The sequence below is a fragment of the Neodiprion lecontei genome, chromosome 6 (genome assembly GCF_021901455.1).
Source record: "Neodiprion lecontei isolate iyNeoLeco1 chromosome 6, iyNeoLeco1.1, whole genome shotgun sequence".
NCBI classification, from domain to species: domain Eukaryota; kingdom Metazoa; phylum Arthropoda; class Insecta; order Hymenoptera; family Diprionidae; genus Neodiprion; species Neodiprion lecontei.
Window position 1 is genome coordinate 1,279,468 of NC_060265.1, and position 25,238 is coordinate 1,304,705.

At 46.2% G+C, this 25,238-nt stretch overlaps 1 protein-coding gene across 7 annotated transcripts in view; it reads left to right on the top strand.

Annotated features, from left to right (window-relative positions):
* The window catches only part of LOC107228219 (neurogenic protein mastermind), a 125,450-nt gene that overhangs the window by 36,563 nt on the left and 63,649 nt on the right, over positions 1-25,238 (top strand). For 3 of the 7 annotated variants that reach the window (XM_046743504.1, XM_046743505.1, XM_046743506.1), the window contains exon 2: positions 17,968-18,042. The exons of the other annotated variants lie outside the window; for them this stretch is intronic. In XM_046743504.1, the coding sequence (XP_046599460.1) occupies positions 17,968-18,042 (75 nt within the window). The remainder of the gene's footprint in view (positions 1-17,967; positions 18,043-25,238) is intronic. 7 annotated transcript variants of the gene reach the window in all.

Genomic DNA, 25,238 nt, shown 5'->3' on the forward strand with positions numbered 1-25,238 from the left:
GAGGAAACCCTGAAATTTCTCCGTTGACAACCGTACGATATGGGTTACTGAAATTGGGGAGCACGATGAGAACCGGCATTTCTGAAACGGTTTGAACGGGTAATCAATCCGGTCTTGATACCGGGGATCACCGGATGAACGGCGAAGTCGACGACGACTAATTTCTATGCTAATGCGAGCTAGTCGACGCTGTTGTAATGTACCTCGTGTACGTACCGTAAGATTTTCATCGAGTCTTGACTGACGGGCGCTGTCAAACAAAGGCTAAAACTGTTCTCTTCTCGTGCCATGCGGACCGATCGACGAGCGGCGAACGTGGAAGGACCTCCAGTCTGGTCCCCAGCTGTGGAATGGTATAAACAAGCAATTAGCGGGGTGCTGGGGTGTCGTCGGCGATAATGCGCGGAGCGCTTTCCTATAATTCCATATCGCCCGCGGGGGCGAGACGGCGATACGCCTCAACCCTCCCATCCACCGTCATCCGTCCTCTGAGGGTGGGCGAAACTGGATTCCAAGAGGGATGAGGTGGCATTGTTCGGTGACTCGAGCAGGAGCTGAACGCGAACATTGGAGGGTGGCCGACGGTTATGGCAGCAGTGACGTGACGTTTATTCAGCGCGCTGCACACCCGACACCCTCGCACGCTGTCGCGTTATTAACAAACAACGTTAAGTGGCTGATATCGATGTTCATCCGAGAGAAAACATAGCTCGCTTCGACAACACGTAGCATTCCAGCGCGGCCCCGAAACACACCTCTTCGACCCTCGAGTGTTTGGAGACAAACATCCTTCTCCTCTCTACTTATAGATCACAGACGGACCTGCGCTGCGGGGTGTTACAATCCCATGTTGCGACTTGTTCTCGGCTGTCTCATAATCTTCTTCTAGCTTGTTGCGAACTCTTAGTTATTGCTGATTTGGAAATTATCCATTTTCTCTCTTGACTCTGGTAATACCAACCATTCCGCTATTCCTGCACACAAAAATCTGTCCACAAACAGAAGAACCATCAAATTTATGTTAAATATCAATATTAAGCGGTACTTTTTCGATAATCTTATTACTGACGCAGCTGCGATGCGACTGTAAGATGTTTCGCTGGTTGGTAATACTTGCGATAGTTCTAGCTCTGCATACCGAAGTAAGTTTTTAACCAGAAGCGCGTTGTAGGTACAGCGGAGACAATTTCCATTTTTTCTATCGAGTGACCTGGATAATGCACTTGAGACTCGTTTAACCGGTTACTGAAGCAATTATTATTTATGTAAGGGGATATACGTATACATATACTCGCCGATCATTCGGATTATACACACAGACTTGTGCGAGAAGTCGCGTTAGCGTTAGGAATTGTCTGTACCAGATCGTTAACTGACTTCGCGACGCCATTGTCACATGAAGTGATCAGAAAAAGCCAAACGTTTGCCTAGTTTTGACCTTTGCATTGTCTACAGCTACGCGAATTCCGTGCTTAATGATCCACGCTCTGAAATCATTACAGCGATTCGCACTGGCTGCTCCTGCCACTATAAATATATAAATTGGAGCATCTATTATCGCCATGCTTGGTACTCCGGTGCGCAAATACGTTCAAGGATGGAGCCTGCCTCACTGCGGTATATATATGTGAACGAACGGAAGCCGCTCGGCGTTATATCGAGAGAACTATCTCTCTTTCTCTCTCCCTCTCTCCGTGCAGAATGCCTCCGTATTTCGCGGTGCATAATGCATCCTCGGGCCAAGATTTGGTCCTCCAGGGTTCGCCCTTCACCCCTTCGACGGCACTCCTCTCTGGCAGGTCCATTGCACCGCATACCAAGAACGAGCCTTGATATCGCGCGGGCGACGATCAAATATTGTCAAGTGGAGCAGCTACCGGGGAACGCGGTTCCGGCCAATAGAAGCCCGACCCGCGACTCTATGAACTATTGACACGGTTAGATCGGGCAAATATTGACCCCGTTCAAACAGGAAACTGCCTCGGTCAGGGGTCAATAAATTTCCGGTCCATTTCACCCGCGCTCCGTTCTGCGCCGCACGATGTAGGCCGTATAATTATTGCGTAATTAGCGAATTTGAGCACCGCAACGGATCGATGATCGTAAATTATTGGGAATGGCCTCCCGCTCTCTCTTTCTCTCTCTCTCTCTATACCTCCACCTCCATCCATCCCATCCCTCCGTGATGCATTGCTCAGGGCATTATGCTGCCGTTGTGCCGCACCGTACTTCGGTTTCGCCTGCCGATGCGTCACTACGTCGCGCACATGTTCTAGGTATGCAACTTTACTGATGTCCATTCGTCCTGCATATTCCGCAATGGCATTCACAGTCCAGACAACCGGAGTATCGGCCAATACGGGGCGACGCCCCTCAGGTTATTTACGAAGCAAAATTTTACATCACGGGTAAAGAGGCTACTTCAGCAAATCGGGTACGTTTCAAACCTCGGAAGTCGAAGAAAACGCAGGCTTGCTTGTAGAGATTTTTTATTAATGAAATTTTTACCACGGACACTAGTCCAGGTTCAAGTATTCATCGATTCTATCGCTGTCCTCATTTCCACACGTTTGTGGACATATATTATTGGGATCACTGCATCCTCGGTCTGGAGAATTTTGTAAGTTTTCATCCCTTGGACGAAATGGTTATACGCTAATGTTCGATAAAGTTTGGATTCTTCGTTGCGTACACATATTCATGGCCGAGAGAATGAATCACCCGATTGAAGGCATTCTGGACTTTACGTTACGCGCCGAAAGAATTACGTACTTACTTGGAGAGGAAATCGCGTTCCTGGGTTTATACACACATGTATCTTACACGCGGAACCTGGTATGTGAATCAATTTACGAAAACGAGGTTTGACGTATGAACGCGGTCCTCCTCCTAAACCAGACGTTATCACTCCATGCGAAATCGGAATGGGACTACGAAGCGGAACCTTGATTTCCAAATAATAATTACTCTCGTAATTTCCTCTGAGGTTTTCCCATCAAGGCTTAAATAACAAATCGCCTTGCAAGTTGACGCTGCTATAACCGTAGAATTGATTCGATAACGTTTTCGGAGGGTTGCCAGCCGCCACGTCGATTGCTTCCGAAACTCAATGCTATGCGACGTTTTGACGGTAAATGACGATTCTTACCTAGGATCACAGGCGAAAATCTAAACTTGCAAAAATTGGAACCCCCGAGGTTCAACAAATAACGCGGATATCCGTTATAACACACGAAGAGACGACTCGTAGTAACAGAGTCACCGTCGTCGTGTCCGCACTTCCTACTTCTGGCGTATAGTCCTGGTGTTTGTATATGCTAACGCCCTACAAGCCCTAATATCAACCTTTAGCCGGGGTTGAACGGTGATGATAGTCGATTCGAGCGACCCGATACCCTCCGGTCCCCGTCAGGTTATTGGAAACCGTGTCCCACCTTCGCTTCGTGTTTGGCCAACCCTGCGCCGTGATCCATACGGAACGCGGTCTTTCCAAAAGGTTTTACAGTGCTCGCCGAAGCGGTTTCGTTCATCCCTCGGAATTTTGCTTATAACTATTGCACGTTCCTTCGTACCTATCTATGATTTTGTTCAGTAAAGGTACAAAAGTTGTCTGATCTATGAAGCTGAAACTACCAGCCAAATGTGCTGACCTTTTTGGAAATATGAAAATCCAGTTTAGTTTTATCATCATAATTCTGTAAAAGCTTAGTAAAAGTATAAGTTGGGAATTGAATGCGTTTGAAGAAATTTTGATCTTCGGTCTTCACTACCTGCTGGGCCCATAACCTGATATAGGTTGTGGAAGTAAAATGAAAAATGTACACAGGATATTTTATGGGCCCAGCAGGTAGTGAAGACCGAAGATCAAAATTTCTTCAAACGCATTAAATTCCCAACTTATACTTTTACTAAGCTTTTAATAAACAGAATATACTAACTTTTACTAACTTTTAATAAACGGAATATATATATATATATATACGACTAATATCGACGTTCAATTTATATTTCAACACTACTTTATTCGAATGAACGTTCGAACGTTTCCCTGCTGATTCAGGCTGCTTATGTCTTCAGCCTCGTGGCGGATCTTGGATGTCAGGAATTGATTTTCGGAGCTGTCAAGCCCGCCTTAACTCGTGACACTAAATCTCCCTTCAACACCACGCAGCACTTTAATTTACACTAACTTTTCCCAGTTTTTCCAACCGTTTTTTCCCTCTACTCCGCGTATCGCCTGGGCTACTTTGAATACAATGGAGGTTCCGTTTAGCAGCGACGCGATGCCCCGCAAGCCTGCAGTCACTCGCGAGTCACGACCCAGAATTCTCACGTTTCCACATGTCTATCTCACCTCTCTATAAGCGTTTCATGCATAAATAAAACAGGTACGCAAGATTTACCTTCAGGCCACGTGTCTCATGTAGTCCAACTTTTGCATCGACTTTATGCTTAATGTATCGATAAATTGATACGAACTTTAAGCTCAGTATGGTATACTTTTTATATAACGTTTGAATATTCATACGCGTGTGGTATTATAGTCGTGAATTTAAAGACGTACCCTCCGGCCCCCTTCACTCCTTTTTCTCTGTGTTGCAGGGTTACACATCATTGTGCATTGTGCGTTTCAGCCGCCGCAATAACCACACTCGCGTTATTATTTCAATACCCCATTGCTTTCTAACGTCGTCTATATGTATACATATATAGTACCATGACTGCACAATCTCGCCGAGTGCGTTCACACCTCGGGCTGTATGCGCTACTTCGGTGCAGATTACATGATTACAACAATCTCTACCTCGTGCCACGCGTCGCTATAGGTATAATACCTCGATTCACTTAAATCTGGGGAGGATCGTTTCTTCTTCAAGAAGTACTGATTACAGGGTAATATGGCTGCTACTCTTCGCGGTAAAAGACACTCAATTAAAGATTGTAAAAAAAAAGTTAAAATCACGATTTGGATTATCGTGCCATTATTACAACAAGTCTGCAAACGTGCAAATTTGGAAAGGAATGGTTTGTTTCGAGGTCGTCGTCGTATTTTCGATTATTTCATGTTCCAACGCTTCATGTCTGTACAACTCGGTGCTTCTCTGCGATCTCAAAATTGTAGATGTAACACCAGGTCTTCATAAATTGCTCGGTCGACAAAGAGAGAGAGAGAAATCGTAGAGCTAGAAGAGGTGAAGTAACAGGACTGCAACAAGTGACCGACCGACCGACCGCCCGCCGCGCCCTTCCATTGTCCCCTCTCTTTCTCTCTTCTCTCTCTCTCTCTCTCTCTCTTTCTCTCTCTCTCTCTCTCTCTCTCTCTCTCGTGATCTTCTTCGCCATCATCGTCTTCTAGCTCGCCTACCGTCGGATGAACGCTCGTCAAAGAATGGCAGTGAAGTTATTATTATCAGTTATTATTACGAATAACCGCGACGGTTTGCCACTCCCAAACTTCCAAGGCTTGAATTTGGAAGTATAAGTTCTCTTATTCTCCGAATCGCTTCCAAACATGTCAGAATTTGGATGTCAGGCGTAAAAGTTCCCTTCCCCCCTCATCCGATTCCGAGAGGAATTTATATATCACGGTGAGATTCGGATCGATACCTTCGTCCTCTCCCCCCTTCGTTCTACTTGCGGTACCTACCAACAACTACTTTCCGCACGGTATTATAACGCCCGAACGGTCGCGTCGCGGCGTGCATGCCGGGTCGGCCTTTCCATTTCCGTAATTTTCACCAACTTCCTGTGTGGCGAACCTCGTCGAGGCGAACGGCAAACGGTGCCGATGATTGCGAGAATGCCTCTCGGGCTGTCGGATGACGAGAGGCCGGGATCAGTCGACGTCCGACTAACCTGTCCGCCACCGAGAAGCTGCACCACCCATACCCACTTAGCATGGCGTCCAGCTGCAGCCACTTCCCCGTCTTGGTCCGACAATATACAATCTAGACTATGGACTCTGGACTCTGGACTCTGGAGTCTACGCACAAGGGGCATGATCGACGCTTCGGGTCAGGTCGCAGGTACAACGCGGACGGAAAGAGGGCGTGTACATCTCTCGCAGGGCTCGTAGAGCTTCTGCCTGAACGGGACATTGACTGAACTAACCGTTGCTAGCGGTGGCTTCTCCATGATTCCACGAGGCGTAACGCACGCACTCCTGCGTGCTGCGTGAGTTGTCAATTCTCATTCAACGGTCATGGCAAACGCAGGATTGTACGTACCAGTAACAGACGAAACTATCCACTCGAGAAGAGGACCGTATCACCGATCATCGGTTAGGAAATTTATTAACAACCGTAGTTACAACGTGGTTGATTTTTTAATTCTTTTTTTTTTTTTTTTTCTTTTCTTTGCCGAATCTTGAAGTAGCCTGTACTATATCAGGATGACGTCAGAACGTGGCGACACTTCGCGACGGTATTTGTATGTATATTTGTTTTTTATTTATTTATTTATTTATTTTTTCGTGCAACTTATACCCGGGATCTTCCCTGTAATGGAATTCGTTCTACACGCACCGCGTCGAGCCGAGTCTGATTAAAATTTTAGTCACGTGAGGCTGGTAGCTGCTGAACGTATATTGTTCAAGGTGCGCGCGCTGTAACCAGGTAGGTAGGTATTTTATTATAATTAATCGAGTAAAGCCGAGCGAGTGGAACGTCGCATATCCTGTGGAGTGCTACGATGTAGAGGCGGAACCAAGTCCGTCCGTCTCAACGTGACGACGCTGTATTTTAATCAGTGGTGACGTATGATTAATAATTGATCGATCGTTGACGTCGAGCACGAGGCTGCGCGATACCTGTGAAATGTAGACGATAATGACGACGATGATGATGAAGATGACGTCGACGACGACGACGACGACGACCATATTGTACAGCAATACCACCGCATATTTGACTATATTCCTATCATCCTTGGGCGGTATTTCATGGATCCTTGATAATAACCTCTCACGGTTTCTGTTGTTGTTGTTGTTATTATTATACACAGAACGCGTCACGCGAAACTCAGCATTAGGAACACCGCCTTGCGATGATCGAAGGATCTCGGCAGGCAGTCTTATCCCGGCGTCATGCACTCCATGTACGCACAATGCGCTGCAGTCGCGATCCGTGGCGCTAGTGAAACCTGCATTTAAGCTAATAACAGTATTCCGTCAAAACCTGCATGCAGGGAGAATTAGCACCGGTCCGTCTCGACTTGGACAACGGTTGCGTACCTGAGTATGTACATATATATATATACATGTATATATTCACGCCCGCGAATAAATATATATATATATATAGTACAACGCCTGTGTCCGCATGCTGGAAGGGAGAGAAACAATGCGCCGTGTCAGGATTCTTCGCGTAATACAGAAAATTTCGTTATATTAACGAATGAGAGAAGGAAAATAAAAAAACCTGATCATTTATATTTTGCGACGATATGTCAGGTGTCAGTTGTCACATTATGTATACATATATTTTTCGGCTCTTTTTTTACCCATCGATTCTATTTGCTAATTTTCTTACGCTCGTCCGCAGAAATCGCGTGCCGTTCTGCGGCTTCGAGTAACTTCGAACGGTTTATATATGTATATATATATATATATGCGTGTGTGTGTGTGTATGTACATCATATTGTATACGCCTTTGCAAGGTTACGCGAGAGAACGTTATGCAACGTCAACTTTACAGTATCTGGGTCACGACATGTATCGCTGAAATATTACACACACACACACACACACACACATCTTTTAGACATAATACGTGACAAATTTCCTCATCCAAGTTCTAATAAAATGCCTCGATTCGAACTTTGGAACGTTTAATCGTATTGTACAATATATGGATCTAGGTAAATCGATTGAAAAAATGACTAAAAAATCGACAAATTTGTACATAAATTTGGTGAAAATTCTGCACAGAGAATATGGCGAGACATGTATGTACATAGGCCGTAAAATATTCTTCTTTACCCTCTTTTCCGCTCGGCGGCGCTAGGCCGCGTTTATAAATGCGAAATCGCGACGCTTAAACCCGTGACGGATTCTCTTCGGCACACGTGTCCTTATTAAACGCATACAAGCGTACATTGTTACACACACAGTTGTGGTGTGTATGTACATCACGGTTTTGCGCAAGACTTAATTTCACCAACGATGTAGAAGGAATTACGCGGTTGGTTGGTTGGTACGGGTACACTTGCATTCGCGAATCGTAAGTCAAAAAGCAAAAGAAAAGTCAGGATTGTTTCACTACGAGGAGAAGAGATCTAGGAGGAGGCGGACAGTCGTAAGTCGTGATTCGCTCGGCATATACCATAGGTGGATAAATTGAAGCCTCGTTCACCGCGAGCAGCGCGTGTCTCTGGGGTGTGACGGATCTGGTAACGGGACCTCATTCACGACTGTACAACAACGTGTATATACCCATTAAACTTGTGTAACATAGACGGAGAGTCAACACAAATTTACGTACCTACGTGTAACGCGTTGTAGAAGAAGAATTGCAGGACAATGTCGAGACCGGAAGTAACCGCGTCTACCTATCCGCAACAAGCCTGCCTGCGTGCATCCACGCATGCTCCGGTGTTTTAGGTTACACCGAGAAACTCATACGGTTTCGCAAATGCGTTCACGATGCGTAAAGTTCATTTTTACATTTTCTTTTTTTTTAATAATCGTGCGGCATAATATTGTATATGGTAAATTTTTTTAATTTTCGTTTTTTTTTTCTCTTTGATATTATTATACACGAAATGTACACGTACTTGCGAAATATTTCCGCTCCAAGTCGTTGTTCAAACTTACGGAATCGGCATATGTGCAGTGTATAATATCGTCAAGCCTACAGCATATATTTATATATAAGGCATAATACCTCACCTGACGACAGTATCACGTCCTCCTCCTCCTCCTCCTTCACCTCGTGCAACAACAACCGGGTTTCTGCTGCTGCTGTTGCTGCGTATTTTGCACCATATATGTACACACACACACACACACACACTATTTATATAGCCGAGATATTGCGCGCTGTATTTTATGCGCATACTTCCGTGGGATGCGTTGGTGTAGGTATACGTGTACGGTCTGCGCATGCATAACGTAGCAACAACCGCCTCTCGCGCAATCCCGTCGACGTATATGGCAGAAAAATATATCGCCTATGGTATACTTGTACATAAATTCATATAGATGAATGTATGTACCTTATTTATACCTTCATTTATCCGTAGTATGAGACTGACGTCATATACTCAATTTTTTTCGTCGCGTCATCTCGACTCGCTGCCTTTTATTGTACCGTACATAACTGCAGGCTGAATTATTTTCTCTCGTCGGATGAACCGCACCACAGAGAAATGAACCATCGAATCTGTATTCGAATTCTGTTGAGCGCAAGAAAAAAAAAATAGCCGAAATCGAGCTAAACTTTGCAATGAACATAATAATATATATTGAAGGATTTTTTTAACTTCTGCGAAGAATCATATGTAATACTTGAAAATAAAAATATATAAATAAATAAAAAAACACTAAATAATAACGCTAATAACGAATACTTTGAGAAAATGTTTACGCAACTGTATTTCTTATTTTCTTATTTGACATCTTAAAGTCTGACGTGTGTGGACAGTGCAGCAGGACGACTATACGCAGAGGATTGTGCCGCAGCTGCAGCGGCGTGCGAAATAATCTGCGATATGTTACATATACATACACATACCTCGCGTGCGCAGGTGCAAACACCTGACGTTATCAGCGTCGTCGTCGCGCCACCGTAAAGGCATAACGTAAAGCGTTTTATATTCGCGAACAAGACGTCGACGCATGTATGCATAGTGATTATTTTCATAATTTTCAAAGCCTTTTAATGCCACACGAGCATACGAGTCGAGCTTACGCGCGTAAGTAGCGCCTATAAAATACTCACGTAGGTATACCAGATGTATCCTGCAACGGCGTGCGCATATTTGCGCGACGACCGATTGACGATAAGAGGGAAGCTCTTTGACCAGGGTTTTATCGCATTGCTGAAACGAGGAAGGAAACGCCTGCTGCCGCGAATTAAGAGAAACCGGAATTTAAGGGTGCCTGCTTCGTTCGGTCCGGTGGAAAAATTAGTCGGTTAAAAAAGAAATCTAGGTGACGGCAAGTTAAACGACACGAATTTATGTTACATTGCATGAATATTTAAAATTGTTTTCAATACTTCAGTTTCTTTATTCGCATTTACGGTTTTCAATTCTCTTGTACCCAACATAATACTACATTGAGAAGATATTACTGCAAAGAAATGCAAGTTGACTAAATCGAGTTTCACCTTGTAAACCTCGCATTCTCTTTCATCCATCGTATTTTTCCCACTGTGCCGTACTCTTCGACCCTGCAGGCATCTTCGAAGAACACGAGCTTGATATCACGATTTTTTTAAATACGTTTAAACATCAGACCTAGCCGAGGATAAAAGGAGAATAGAGGTGGACTGCAGGGGAGTGAAGAAGATATCGTGCAGCTAATAGCCGCCGCCGCCCCGCGTTCGAGAAATGGCGGACGGTACTCCGAAGACTGCGGTAAGGAAAGGAACGACGAGCAGGTGAAGAGGTGCCAGGATCTCGTCGGCGCGGCGCAGGACGCGACCGACGGCAGACAGGACTGCCAGGATAATTGCGACGATCAGGAGCGCGGCGCATCGCCGAGGCACACTCGATCACTCCTCGATCCATTCGGGGCTGCCCCCTGTCCTCTCCTCTCCTCTTCACTCCTGGACGAGTCCTGCCTTCGTGGATCGACCGACTTGTACGTATAACGTATATATCTGTGTGTAGCTAACGCGGATTCCGGAGCGATCGGACGAACCGTCGACCATCACCCGCAATTAGACGATCCCTGTAGGAGACCGTCGAGATGCCCGTTTGCCCGGGAGTACCGCGTTGTTTCCCCCGCTTGATACCGGCAATTTAACTTTGCCGGGCTAATTATGTTCGCCTGTATAATTAGTCGACGAATCGACGAATCGATCGATTCCGAAACGAGAACTATGTTGGAATTTGTTGGGTAGGTAATTGGATTTACCTTGTTTATTAAGGGTGTTTCGTTGTTAATATTTTACGTCATTCTTCTTCTTTTTTCTTTTTTTCTTATTGCTTCTCTCACGTATCCGATGGTGTTACAAATTTATACCTATACGTCACGTGATGCGTGAAATGTAACGTGTGCTCTTCCTGTACATACATCCTCTTCCCCTGCGGCAGCACAGAGTCTTCTCGTGTAAGGTACATCTACCGTAGAGTGTAATTCGCGTGACATTGATTGGGAAGCGAATTAACGTCGGCAAACTTCAACCAGGCTTGCTTTTGATGTGGGCAAAAAGATGGGACGAGTCTTTCGCGTTTTATAGCTGTCTGGAGAAAGAGCCACGGCGGATGAGTAAAGATAGGGTGAGGACGACGAGGAGAAGGGTTAGTTCCCGCGATATTAGAAATGAGATAATTAACAAATAAAATGAGCGGAAACGAAGGCTGCCGCGCTAAATATTTTTCCATTACCGTGAATCAAATTATGTTTTACGTTTCTTAGTCGGCGAGCTTTTCCTTCGCTGTCGTTGCGGTCACCGGCCACTGTGCGTTACTGACGGATAAATCTTGCTCTGTATTTTGTTGTTGTATTTTAGTTACGTACGATAAAATGAAAATAAAAATAAAAAAGTGAACGAACCATGCGGGGAAAAAATACAGTGACGTGCGCATATTTATGTGCGTACTACAGCAGCCGTATATTTCATTCCTGAAAATGAACCATGAACCATGGATGCCGGTGCAGAGTGCAGCTGGTCTGATATTTTATCGTTGTAAATTGTTTTAAAATTATCGCTGAAGTGGACTGTGAATGACATAGGCTTCAAGGAAATACCTACGTTTTGGCAGACGAGCCATTTGTCTCCCAGTGATGGATGAAACTAGAGAGGAAAAAAAAAATATATATATATATATATAAAACGAAATTGGTTCGTATTTTTATTAGCAACGCAGCATTAAGCTCGCCAATTAACTATTTTTTACCGGCTCGATACTCTGTAGGTACACCTTTTACACATCCAATAGTTTTTCCAATGTAGTAAAACTTGATCAATTGTTTCATTCGTAAATTTTATTTTTACACAGCCGACAGAGAAGGATAGTGTGGATAAATGGTAACCGAACACACCGATAGACGTATAAGCGACCGATTTGCACGAGGAAGAAATCGCGATGGCGTGATCTCGGGGGGCACGTATAGAAGAAGATAATCGGGCGTGCATGAGCGAACGAATGTGCAACCTATGTGGTAAATAAAATTAATGAAATTAGCTTATCTCGCGTCGTCTAGCGCCCCGGTCGTTAACCAGCCAGCCGCCTCGCTCTTGGACGAATTTGCATAATTCACCCATCTCGTTCATTCTCTCTCTCTCTCTCTCTCTCTCTCTCTCTCTCTCTCTCGGCGAGGATTCTAATCGACCTCAAGATCCCACGCTATCGGCTAGGGAAATCGATGCAGCCGTTCGCTCGCTTCAATCGCCAATAAGACAATTCGCCGCTGCGCCCTCCATCTCTTCCTCGATCACTTCTCGTTGTTAATCTTGCACTATAATCTGCCTGCATACCTGCACCCACCTTCGAACTTTTACCTTATACAACCAACTGCCTATTTGTACAGTCGAACGATCACTCGGTAGCTGCACCTGCAGACCAGGAATACGATATTCACAAAATGAGGAAACGGAAGATTTAGAAAAGAGAAGTTTTACGGAGGTTTAATTCTTTTCGGCAATGTATCGAAAATCGGTTGGGGAAATGTATCAAAAAATTAAAAAAAAAAAAACAGTATTCTAGAATCAATTTATCATTGGAAATATGAACCATTCTTCGATTCTGTTTACGAATTGGATAGAAACTAAGAAGCTATACCATCTTTGAGGAAATTCATACTCGATCAAGTCGTTCCAAGTCGAGAAGTCGGCCTATTGTCAACACTCACCGAGTCACGACGAATCTCCAAAGGGAAGAAGAATCGAGAAAGAGTCAATTGTATGGAGTGTAGAGGAAACGACAACGGGTAGAACAATGGTCTAGAAATTTCCTGGTTGTCGGTGTCGAATTGGAAAGCCGAAAGTAGACATGATCGGCACAAGAGCGAACAGTGGCGGCCGTAATGTAACGCCTCGTCGTCATTCAAGCAGCGTTTCCGCGGAAAGTAATAGCTGTGCGTGGTAGCGACAATGAGGCGGCGACCCGCTAAAAAGAGGCTTACGAAAATGCAGATCGAGGTGTGTGTGTCTGTGCCTGCATGTAACGTTGGATGGACGGTAAATGGGAACGTTAGCTGTGCAGCGATAGGAACGTTGGGAATTCGAGAGCGGAAGAGAGGAGAGGAGAGGAGAGGAGCCTCTCTCTTTTGCGGAGCGCACTTGCGGCTTGGGGTGAGGCAAACCCGGAAGTGTCGATGCGGAGTGACGCGAGTTCGACGCTCGGTGCCTCGGAGAAATTTCAATCTCACGTGCAGACCGCGTCTGGAAACGCGCCCAGCCTCCCTTTCATCTTATGCGTTCTCCTTTCCACCCGCGGATCTTAAATTCCTATATATTATATATATGTACGTATAACAGGGTGGCCCTTGTGTGAGATCAGAAAATTAAAAAAAGAAAAAAATTCATGACTAAGCCTGTCAGATCCGTTCCAAATGGTGAAAAAAAAAAATTGCTTAATTTTTCAGATTTTTATTTCATTCTCCCAGTCTCCCTGTTTAAGCGGGAAATTTCAAATTATTCAAAAATGTCCTCACTAGCTTTATTTTGTACTGAATTTTATTTCAAGATTATTCGTAGGCAAAAAGATTCAAATTCTCGAATATACAGTGCCGACTAAATAAATACTAATGTTTCGATTAAAAATTTTTATTTTTTTTTTTTCTCCAGATTATGTCCGATTGACAAAGCGAGTTTTTTTTCTCACTGAATATTTGAGAGTATCGATTTTTTTGCATACGAATAATATTGAAATAAAATTTAGTATAAAATATAGTGTATGAGGATATTTTTGAATAATTTAAAACTTCTTGCTTAAACAGGGAAACTGGGAGAATTATATAAAAATTGGAAAAAATTGAGGGAAGTTTTTTTTCACCATTTGGAATTGATTTGACAGGCTTCGTTGTGATTTTTTCTTCCTTGACCCTCTGTAAGGTCTACCCTTATGTATAACCTACCGCAAGTTTTCAGATACTCGGCAAGGCAAAGGTGGTCATTGTGGCGAGCCCACCTGCGCTGACAATGCGTCTCGAGAAAGCCGCCATACAAGCGGCACAACACAGCGGACGAAACAATTCTCCCTGATTAGAACCGCGCCACGACGTAACCGCGACGTCCGTAACTGCGGTTATTATACGACAGGTTGAACCTACATTATGTTTTAGAGAAGACATTCCTCGCCCCCGTCATGGATCGAGGAGGTCTTCTCGTGCTGCTGGTGCATTTTCACTGAGCGGTTTGTTGCTTGTCATCGGGAAGATTGGAACCAGAGAATAATTGGCAAATTTCACTTTACGATTGTCATGTAAAATTCAACAGCTTGCCACTGAAAAAGCATCGCTTGAGAAAAAGGCTCGCGAGTTTTAGCCTCACGTTTAAGATCCAAATTCAGAGAAGAAAGGATGCTGTCATAATCATTCTGAAAGTGAAAAGTTCAGTTTTCAACAGCCAGTTCAAATCGGCCTTCTTGTCGAAAGTTGTTTCTGAATTAGTTGCGAAAATGTAAATTGTTTTGGCCCGCTAACAACTCGAGAATCGACGAATCGATTCAGACAAAACTTAGTCCATCGGTTCGGCTTCATTTAACTTGGAACTGGGGAGATTTTAAGCAAGAATCCCGAGTTCTTTTCCAAAATAGCGGAAAGTTCCGGGACTGGTCCTTTTGGTAGGCCATTCGATTTTCGTCAATGTCCCAACCATCGATCGACGAGATGAAGGATATATCTGTCGAATCACAAGCGTACAGGGTGACACCGGGTTGTCCTTCAATGGCTGACGATCCGGGTTCGCAATCAAGCTGCAACCAACAATTAGCCACAGCCATTAAGGCGCTTATGACGCCGCGCCCCGGGTTCGGTTCCTCCTGCTCCAAGGCGACGTGGAGAAAGTTGAATCGCGCAATCCCCTAAGGAGCAGGTGCGCTAACGTATATATCCTACCGGCAGCACGAGTATCTGCCTATTACCTGGCGTCGACAATGGAAACTTTGTTACCCAGCTGCGGAGTGCACAGTTTATTTGACAAGGAAGTGCTGCCGCTGCGGAGAGAAGAAATACGCCGATACGATTTTTTGGTCGTCTTACCTCTGCAAGGTACAAGGTACTTTTATACCAGAGCATGGTGAAAGGCGCCCGCCTCTTAAGACGGCTATTAGAGACGGTCTATTTCTATTTTTAAACAACCATTATACAATACAGGACGCAGTGAAATTAGTTCGAGTACCCTGCATAAGAGGACATAGATATTTCAATATTATGTTACAGGTAGGTTTCCCGGTCTTGGGGGATTTTTGTCGACGTTTACGTAAGGCTGCCGTAAAAAAATAAGACGAAACCACGCGATTGAGGAATAACGCTTCTCATTCTGTTTCACTCGGCGCTGCAATTCCGCGATATCGATTCAACGCGCGAATACCGTACACACCGTTATGGACATGGATGTGTCGACGCACTGTGGCTGTGGCCTCTTCAATCTCCGGATGTGACGCTTGTGCATTAACCATTCGAACGATGCAACTCCTGATTCGGCTTGCGTCGGTTATACGCAAGTGCGAATCACAGTCGAACGATGCCGGCGATTTTTGACCCCGAATCGCGGCCTCGTGCTACCGAAAATCTAAAATTGACTCTGGATGATGTATGGAAAATCGAAGACGAAAGTATTAACGTCTTTTGGAAGCGATAATTCAAGTCGGGAGTCGTTTCTGCTTGATTTTTTTGATTTTTTTTCTACAGGAAGAAAAAAGTTGAGGTATTAATTTCAGATCTGAGTCTTGTTCTTCGGATGCTGCTTGATAAAATTGTCGATTTATTTGTTAGCTGTAAAACTTTACAGACATGGACCCCGATTCGGGTGGTAATGGAGAGCGAGTTCAGCGAGTTGTTGACAAGCTCTTGTGACACGACCGTTTCCATTCTATTGTATGCTAATGCCGGTGGGTATGTTATTACAGAGAATCTCTGTAAGCGATAGCCAACCTTGCTTACAGCCTACTTACGATAATCAAAAGGACAACGAAAAAAAAATTGATGCAATAAAAACGGCTCAGAGTGCAAGCGAATAAGCTTAGAGTTTAATCGACTCGCGGTATTTGAAAAAATTTTATGATTGCGCGCAAGCCTCGTCTCAAGATTACCTTTATTCCCGGCTCGGAGTATCGGTATTACAACTTTGCCGATTACGTAACTCGTTACCTTTGACACCGGATCCGATTTTCCGCTCAGAAAGACCGTCAATGGACCGATAACTGCACGGTTTAACTGGAAAATGGTGAAAACGACAGACAACCGCACTCCTCACGCGGTTAACGCAACACGTAGCTAGTTTCAGAGCGAAGATCCAGCCGCAGTTGGAGACGGAAAATCCATCGAATCAACATATTACGAGGCTCTTACGCCCCCTGGTATAACGTCAGGGTGCCGACGTCGCGACGCCTTCGGTAAAAATCCCTCTCGCACGTCGATCCTCGATACGTAGTAAATCGCTTTTCTTCCGATCGGCGAAATTGCGGCAGCCAGCAACGGTTAAATCGGTTCATATATAGCTATACCGTATAACAGCACGTACCATCTGCAATGGAGTGAAAATTACCTCGGGATAATTTGAAAGCGTAACGGAAAAATTTATGGGCTAGTTTTTACTACTCTCATGTTCTACGACAAGAAACGTCCTCGGTCGATTTCCCCTCTTAAACGGTTTTCCTTCCTCATTATCCGAACTGGTCAAAGTTCGCTGTAAAACTGCCGGCCGGACGGCAAAAGTCGATATTATTACACCTACCTTTACGGCGTAGCCTCGAATATGATCCTACTTGGACAAGTTGACGGTGCAATTAGCCTCTCGCCAACCCCCCGCAGCGGCGGCGGCGGCGACTCAACTTTTCAACGACGCCCGTCGTACAAATTCAATGGTTGCCGTTCGTTCGATCAACAAGTGGCACGCTGCAGTTGCGGCATCCCGGTTCAAATGACGCTTATACGCGAAGGCGGCTTCTTCGGGCGGGGGCGTGCAACGCTCTGCACTCGTTGATGAATTAATTGCGTCACTTCCACCCCGGCGCATCCTGAACTCTTGCGTCAAACGTCCCCGCTTACGTCACGGCTCCACCACCAGAGGCTAGCGAATCCTTAATTTTCTTCTTTGACGTCACGTTCTGCGTATATACGTAGGTAACGTGGAGGGACGGAGAGTTTTAAACCATTTTAAGGGCTCCTTTTTTCTTCAATTGTTTACACTGTGGTATCGATAAATATTGTATTATACGTGCACGCCGTATGCCGTATGCCGTATTCCTCTTTATTCGTCGCGATCTTCTCTGCTGGTCAACGTAATTATTATTTCCTTCATTTTGTTTTTGTGCTGCGCTATCTTTACTCCGCGACGTTGATCGTTCGGTCAGTTGTTGTTCGAAGTCACGATCGAGACTCGGGCGAACGGCTACCAATTACTAATTGACGATTATCTCTAAGGAATCTCTTCGTTATAGCTTCCGTTACATTCTCTTTAACCGCCATGCTATGCTGCAGATATTGTTACAGCTTTACTCGTTTCCGTTCACCGTAATGTACAGGTAGTTGAGAGACTCAGGGATGAAGAAATAAAAATGTAAAATTACTATCGACATCCCTCTTAAAAATTGACCGTTCATTAAAATTCGTCTTCTTTATTTCCGTTCCAGGTAAGTCGTCATCAGAAAGTTGGCATGTTTGTTCACGATGCAGGAAAACAACGCGAAGAATGGAATTTTTCACAGGTAAGTTTAGCCGTCTCTCGTTAAGCGTCGGAATCAAATTTCCTGCTCTCTTCATTTCGAGCAGAAGACACGAAAAGCACACAAAAGCTCGGTTGGCTGGGCTTCTTCACTCCCGGAGCAGAAACTCGTAGCGAGTACCGGTATAAATTGCAGAGGTCACGTTTTAGACAAGACCGAAGACGGACATTGCCGCGGGGGGAGGGGAAACGGGAATAAATTCCCGCGACCGATCTTCCCGGGTTACCGTAGTAAATCCCGCATGCGGTATGATATTTTTCCCTACCGCGGGTTGTCCCATCCATACAGCGGCTCGTTATAAACGCGTAATTGGACAACGCCGACGACACGCACGCTGCCTCTACAGTGTACATGCCCTGCACCACCATGACTGGCCATGGCGTCGCGTCGTTTTGTTGTGTAGGCGATACGAGCACCGTGTGTGTACAACCTACCGCCTGTAGCAGCCTCTGTCCATATTCCGTACCTTATACCTACCAGTCGTGTCGTACGCGTCGAGGTTCGCGCGTTCAACTAGCTCCCGATGGTGGTAATAGGTAGGTACGTTGGCGTATTCCCCGGTAATATACAACTCCCGTGTGTAACACACAACCCACGGTGGTGGACGACGCGTGATTTATTTACACCGGCGGTTGAGTTGTGTCGGTGATACTGCCACAGATGCTGCTACCACGGTCTCTTTCCAACATCAGCAACAACAGCAACACCAGCAATGATCCATGCGCGGCGAAAAATTTCCGCTTTGTTCCGCGGTCTCGCTGCCGCCGTGAAATCATTCTCGACAATTGGGATAATCCGTCGTTGAAAGTTTTCGGACGATCTTGCGGAGCGCAATGAGACGGGACGTGTGTACCCTGCGGAACAATGCTCAAGACGCTTTAGTTGTCGGGAGAAACGATCGTCCCTTTTGATATCATCGCGGGGACGACGAGGTCGAGGTTTGCAATTTAGTAAAAGCTGCAAGATAACGCGTAGCCGGAGACTTAGCCGTATGGCAATCAGAGATCAAAGCAAGCAGCGTCATCTGGTCCGGGATAAGAGCGATCCATGCAGGGACCTTGAATCTTCAAGGTTTATCCTCGACTCGACGGTATTATGCCGCTGGAGCCGGCGAGGATTAGAGATTTTGCGCAAAAATTGGCAGTTTTGCAGTAATCTCACAATGGAGGGGGAGGGAGCCCGCGAGCTTTTAACGAAAAGCTTTCCTTGTACGGGTAACAACGACGAGGAGGACGAGGCGCGAAGGGTGTGATACGTTCAAGTATCGACGTGGGCACGGTTCGCATCGATTTGACGGTTCGTGGCTCCCGCGCCTTCTCTCTGTTTGTACTTTCAATTCTCTTAGTCAGCTTGCGACATCGAGTCACGCGATTCCCGACGGACGGTCACACTGCATATGGGGTTCGAGTTGGAACAAGTGTCACGTTTCCGACTGCCTGTAGGTAAATGTCTACCGGTTTTACGCAACTTTTACGTACCTACCAAACTCCCGGCCCGTCGGTGGCCTCGGTGTGGGTATAAAGAGGCCTGTTCGGTAACTGGGTGGGTCGAGACCCCGGACTAACATAATCATCCTCCAAACCGACTCCCACATCCCTCGACCCTTCTTCGACGTAGCTTTCTCTCCGCAAACTTCTACCTTCTGACAATTCATAGGCGTACAGACAAACGCGCGCAGTGCACCTTGAAAGGCGAACTTGTACGAGCGGTTGGAGGTTGATAATATAAACCAACCGTCACCTCTTGGAGAGGATGCGTTGATTCCATCTTCGGTCGTAGGTCTCGCGCTCGTCGTCATCGTTCAAACTGAACCGTGCGGAATCACAGAGTTTTCATTCGATAACGTAACGATTCTTTTTACGGATCCGTGGATGATCAATGTTTTCGATAACGTGAAACAAACTGACAAAGTTCGCCAAACTGAACTCACGCCGGTCCCCTCAAATTGGATTTGCGCGTTTGAAAATGGGAAAAGGCATCGCGTCGCGAGAGCTTCTGCTTTCGATTACTCCATCACTTGCCGTTGGCAATTCCTGTTACAGGGTGCCGGAATTGGGTTATAAATTGATTTACGGAGAGGAAACAGACCGTTAGCCCTGCATAATTATAATCAGGATCAGGGTGGATGGTTCGTCGATACACACCTACCTATATACATCGTCAAACCTAGGAAGCTGCAGGGCGGAATTGGCTGACGGAATAGGCGATGTCAGGGGTGCCCTCGTCGCTCGACGAATCTTCCGTCACCCCGTTTTTCACGCGAATCCACCCTCATCCACACCCGAGGAACGAACGAACGAAGCCTCGGCATGCTCTTCAGACAACCCCGGTCGAGGGGCTCGGAGGAGGTTACTTCCGAATAGAGTATTGATTCGGTATAAAAGCTTATGTAAACCGGGACTGCAGCTTTACCCGAAATGTCCCGCGCACACGCGACACGCTACGTCTCACCCAACGTCCGACGCTTATTGTCCGTCCGTCCGCCTTTCGTTCCCCTTCATTTTCCCCGCAAGCTCGTGCCGTCACGCACGTGGCTCGGACCTCGAGAGCTTTGAAGCGACGCCGTAAGGACCGTGCAAAGACGTTCCGTGATCGCGAGGCGAAGAGAAGACGGAGGGACGCTTACCGCTCGAAATCCTGACTTTAAAAAAATATCAGAAGCGCTCCGGGTCTTTGCTTATACAATCCTTACTACCCCGGGTCGAGCACTCCGAGGCACTTTGGGGTCCAAACGCGATTACCAACTTTCCGATACTCTTTTCTGGCCAAGGGTCGTCGGGGTAGAGAAGAGGAGGAGAGCACCGGGGGTGCGGGACGGCCGATTGGAGTGGATGGCGAGCGAATATCGCTGCCTTATGTCCGGCGCACATGCCCGACCCGAGGAAAAGGTCAACGGTGAAAACACACGAATATCTCCGCTCCGTCAGCTCGACGACCCTCGGCGATGTTTCAAAGTCTAATTTTTTCCTGCACTTAATTTTCCGATTCCTTTTTTTTTCCTGCCCGTCCGGTCCAATCACGTGACACATCGATTCGCACCCTGCGTCTCGTGCAGACCGACGTAACGAACGTCGCCTCGGTGGAAAAGGGTCCTCGACTCTGCACGGCATTCTAACGTTTTGCCGCAGACCTCGCAGGCGTCGGAATACGGAAGGAATATCCCGGGTTAGAAAGAGGATATCCCAGGCTCGGTGGGGAGAAGCAGGCAATCTGTCCGCTAAGCCGCTCCTTATTACCTCGCCGCCATTGCCACCTTTGCCGGGGTCTACGCCATCCCCGAAAGCCCCGCGAAAATATCTTACCTCTGTATCTCCCAGGATATCCCTGAGAATATCCTCTTAACGCGGTTCCTACCCCGGTTCCTCGGTGTAAATATATGTATATCTATGTATGTAGATATATATGTATATGTACGTACGTGCGTGTAGGTACATATATATTCAAACCCCGAGCTCCAACGCCTTAGCGATATGGTGTGGAACGCAAATGTGGATGTATAACATCTTTCTTCGTTTTCTTTTTTCTCGACGGTATGGGAGCTTTTTTTCTTGCTACACTTGGTCAACTTTTCCATTATCTTTTTTGAGCGAAAGTACGAGCGAGGAGGAGACACAGAGGGAGGGAGAAAGAGTAAAGTGAAACATAGGAAAGAGCTGTTTCGATGTTTCAAACATATCAATATTCTTGACGGAATGAAACCGGACAAAATATGCCATTCAGTTGGGTTCGCGTTGACTCGGTAATCGGAGTATCCTTCCTGACTTCATCGTCGTTTCTTGAACGGAAAGACAGTATCATTACAGTCTTGAAAATCAGGAAAAGTTAAGGGGTCAGCCTGTAAAAATATAGACAAGTAGTACTCGTTTCAATCAGTGTACCTGCACTGGGTATTTTTTTTTTTTTTTTCTTAATAAATGCAAAAGTACTCTTGAATAAAAACAAAGAGCAGGTATATTCTAAAGAGTCTTTGGCACCGTTTTCAACAATCGACACACGCGCGCACGCATCATGTTCGCTGATCAGTTCTTGAGTTTCGCGTAAAAAGAAAAAAAAAATTGAGTAAACGAGGACAAATGCCGAAAATCTGTAACACTGTGAGAGAAGAAAATTCGAAAAAATGGAAACGAACGAGTTAGAAAAGAAACTAACTCCGTAATGATTACGAAACGCTTTGATCGTTGTCGCAGCTAGAATGAGCTGAGCCAAAACTGCACAGTGCATCCACAACGGGCGAGGTTTAATCCGTGTTTGAGATTATAAAACGGACCCGGGACTCTGGTGAAAGATTGGGCGGGCGATAAAGCGTGCTCGACACGGCGTAAAACACGTGTTACTCTCGCCTTTCCTTGTCCGATACGGTGCAGGACCTGCAGGCAGGTTGGCTCGGCTGCAGGCGCTCGGAGATGCCGGTGCATGGAGGAGGACTCCTTATACTTCGAGGCGCAGCGCCGCTGTCCGCCTCTTTTATTAACCACTCGTTGAACACCGGATGATCCCTACTACTGCTGCTCCTCCTCGTCGTCGTCGTCGTCGTCGTCGTCTATCTAGGTAATGCATAAGTACACCGTTCTCTTGTATCGTTATGCACACAGCTCACGTTGGGATCTCGTTGTCTCGGTATCCGCATCGCGTTGTATCGTGCACAGGGTGTGCAAAAACATCGTGCGAGGATTAACCGGCGACAATTGTAGATGCCAATTGCGGCTAGTCTCGAGGATCAGTTAAGGATGTGTCGTAGAATGCACCGGCCACTGGAGAAACACAGATTTTGAAGCTATGCGAACAGAAGTCAGGCGTCGTAAGTTTTGTAGTGAGAGAAACCTGGATAGCAATTAATGGCCGAGCCGCCATGTCGTAGGTTGAAGATATTTTGCGAGTAGCTAAACACCTTGCAATTTACCGCCGGAGTCTTTTTTTCAATCAGAAATCGCCAGTTCAGAACCGTCGCTTCTGCAGCGAGTCGTCGATTTTGGAGATCGTCCTTCGGCCGAATTTCCATCGGATATTTCTCTTCTATTTTTCCCTCTCGCGATTTTTTGCTCAAATTTTTCGAACTTGACGGAGTCCTCGTATCAATTCTTGCCCACTTCTGCAGTCCGGAAGCTTGTCGACTCTGAAACCAGCCTCCTCGGCGTCGATGACAAATACTCGCGCGCTTCTTCGCCGCTTGGGTTGTGCTGTTTTTTCTTTATCTTCATTCTTCCCCTGTCAGCGATAAGAATGCTTGGGATTGCAGTGATTTACTTTTTTCACTTCGCGAACTACTTGCAGCCTCACAATCAGTCTTAAGATATAACTTACCAATCAGTCGCAAGGATGACTTTTGGAGGATGGAAAAAATAAAGAAATGGATTAATAAAGAAATAGCATCGGAAAAGGATTTCAAAAAGGTGACGCATCCGGTTTGAATTTTTCAAAGACTCTAACCGAAATATCTCGAAAACTGTACAAGTTAGGAAGCTGTTCTTGGTTTCATTGTATAGATAGTCAAATGGTCCCTAGCAAATATCGTGACTACTTTCGTGACATTATTTGCATCAGATTAGAACACGGGTGAGATTTGGTTAAAGTTTTTGAAAAATTCAAACCGGATGCGGCATCCTTTAGAATTTTGCTACCAGTTCCGGTTTCACCAGGCTTCGTTTGAGGCTAGGAACTAACTTTTCGAAGGGTACGTAAGAAAAAAAAAGGTGGAAATAAAACCTCACTACGATTGTTTTCATCAGCGGGCAGGATTGAACAGTTTGAATGGTCGAGAATGAAATTGCACATCGCAGGTAGGTAAAGTTGCACGTATAAAGAATTCGGAATTATACGTCTGCCCGATAACGAATGTTCGTGGATATTAATTCCCGTAACTTGGCATTACACGTTCGCGTGTAAACGAATAATTCGTGCACGCGAAGGTGAATCCCGTCACACCGGCGATGCGCCGACGGCTTTCAGCCCAGGTCGCGCATCTCGGCGCTTGCGCCGTTTTCGACGCTCGATCCTCGCCATTGAAATCCCGCCAGCCATAATATTCCGGTGGAGCGAAAGCAACGCAGGAGGGCGCGGGCTGGTCGGAGGTCGGAAATCGAGCCCCGAATCCGAAAGTCAAGAGACCGAGTGCCTGCCGTTCGATCTGCAGGCGATTCGACTTGGCGCGGCGCTCCGCCGACGCTGGAAGAAGACACCTGAGGGCGGGTGGCGGCACTCGAGTCGAGTCGCTTCCTCATCTAGGGGGAAGTCTTCCGGCCGACTATAGAGATTCGGGTGTTACGTAGTCGGCCGATCGATATCCCGGGAGGGCAAATAGTAAACAGCCGGTTGGTCAGGACGCCACTGCAGGAGGATCCGGGGAAGGGGATGACGACGCTCCGGGGGACTCGACGACGGCCACGACGGACGACGGCTGCGTCGGGAAACCCGCATGCGGATCCTCTCGAGCGCCTATTCGTTGGGTGAACCTGCGAGAGGCAGTGGAACCCCGATCCAACACCGCGGGACTTTATTTACGCCGATGATTATTGCAGAGTTGAAAAGGTAACGCGAGCGCCGCGGAAGTCGCTGGTGTTTAACTTCTCTTCCAACACACCGCAACGCCCTAAAGTATTTTAATAATTGATTAATCACGGCACGTGCTCGCGGAGAGGTTTGTTTTTCGATCGAATACTTGAAGGGGAATTGACTTTTCTGCCTGTCAACTGCGGCGATGAGATTGATCTTTGGGAAATAAGTTTGTAAGATTTGAGGAAGAGGATTAAGAACACTTGGCGGATCGATTCGTTTGTTGTTAGAGATTGAAATTTTTTACCCTTTCGATCGGGTTCACCTTCGTAACGTTTCCTGTTTGACACGATCGTTTCGGATTTGAAAATTTTTACAAATGTGAATTGGGAACAAAGCCTGGCGAGCGTCAGCGACGAAAATCCCCCGTCGAAGAGGCGGAAAAATTGGCCGTAGACTTGTGTCGCTATTCGTGATTATAGAACAAAGCGAGAGCGGATCTATACGGCGGCGTGAATGAAGAAGCGGGAGAGTCGTGTTGGTGGTCGCGAAACGAGGCCCGGGGGCGGGGGCGAGGGGCGGGGGTGGCCCTGTGAAATATATTCCCGTCATCCTCCCGGTGTAAGAGGGCATCCCTCGCCTACCCCGGTGCCGTGGTGTTCCTCGCAGAAGCGGCCACCGCGTCGATC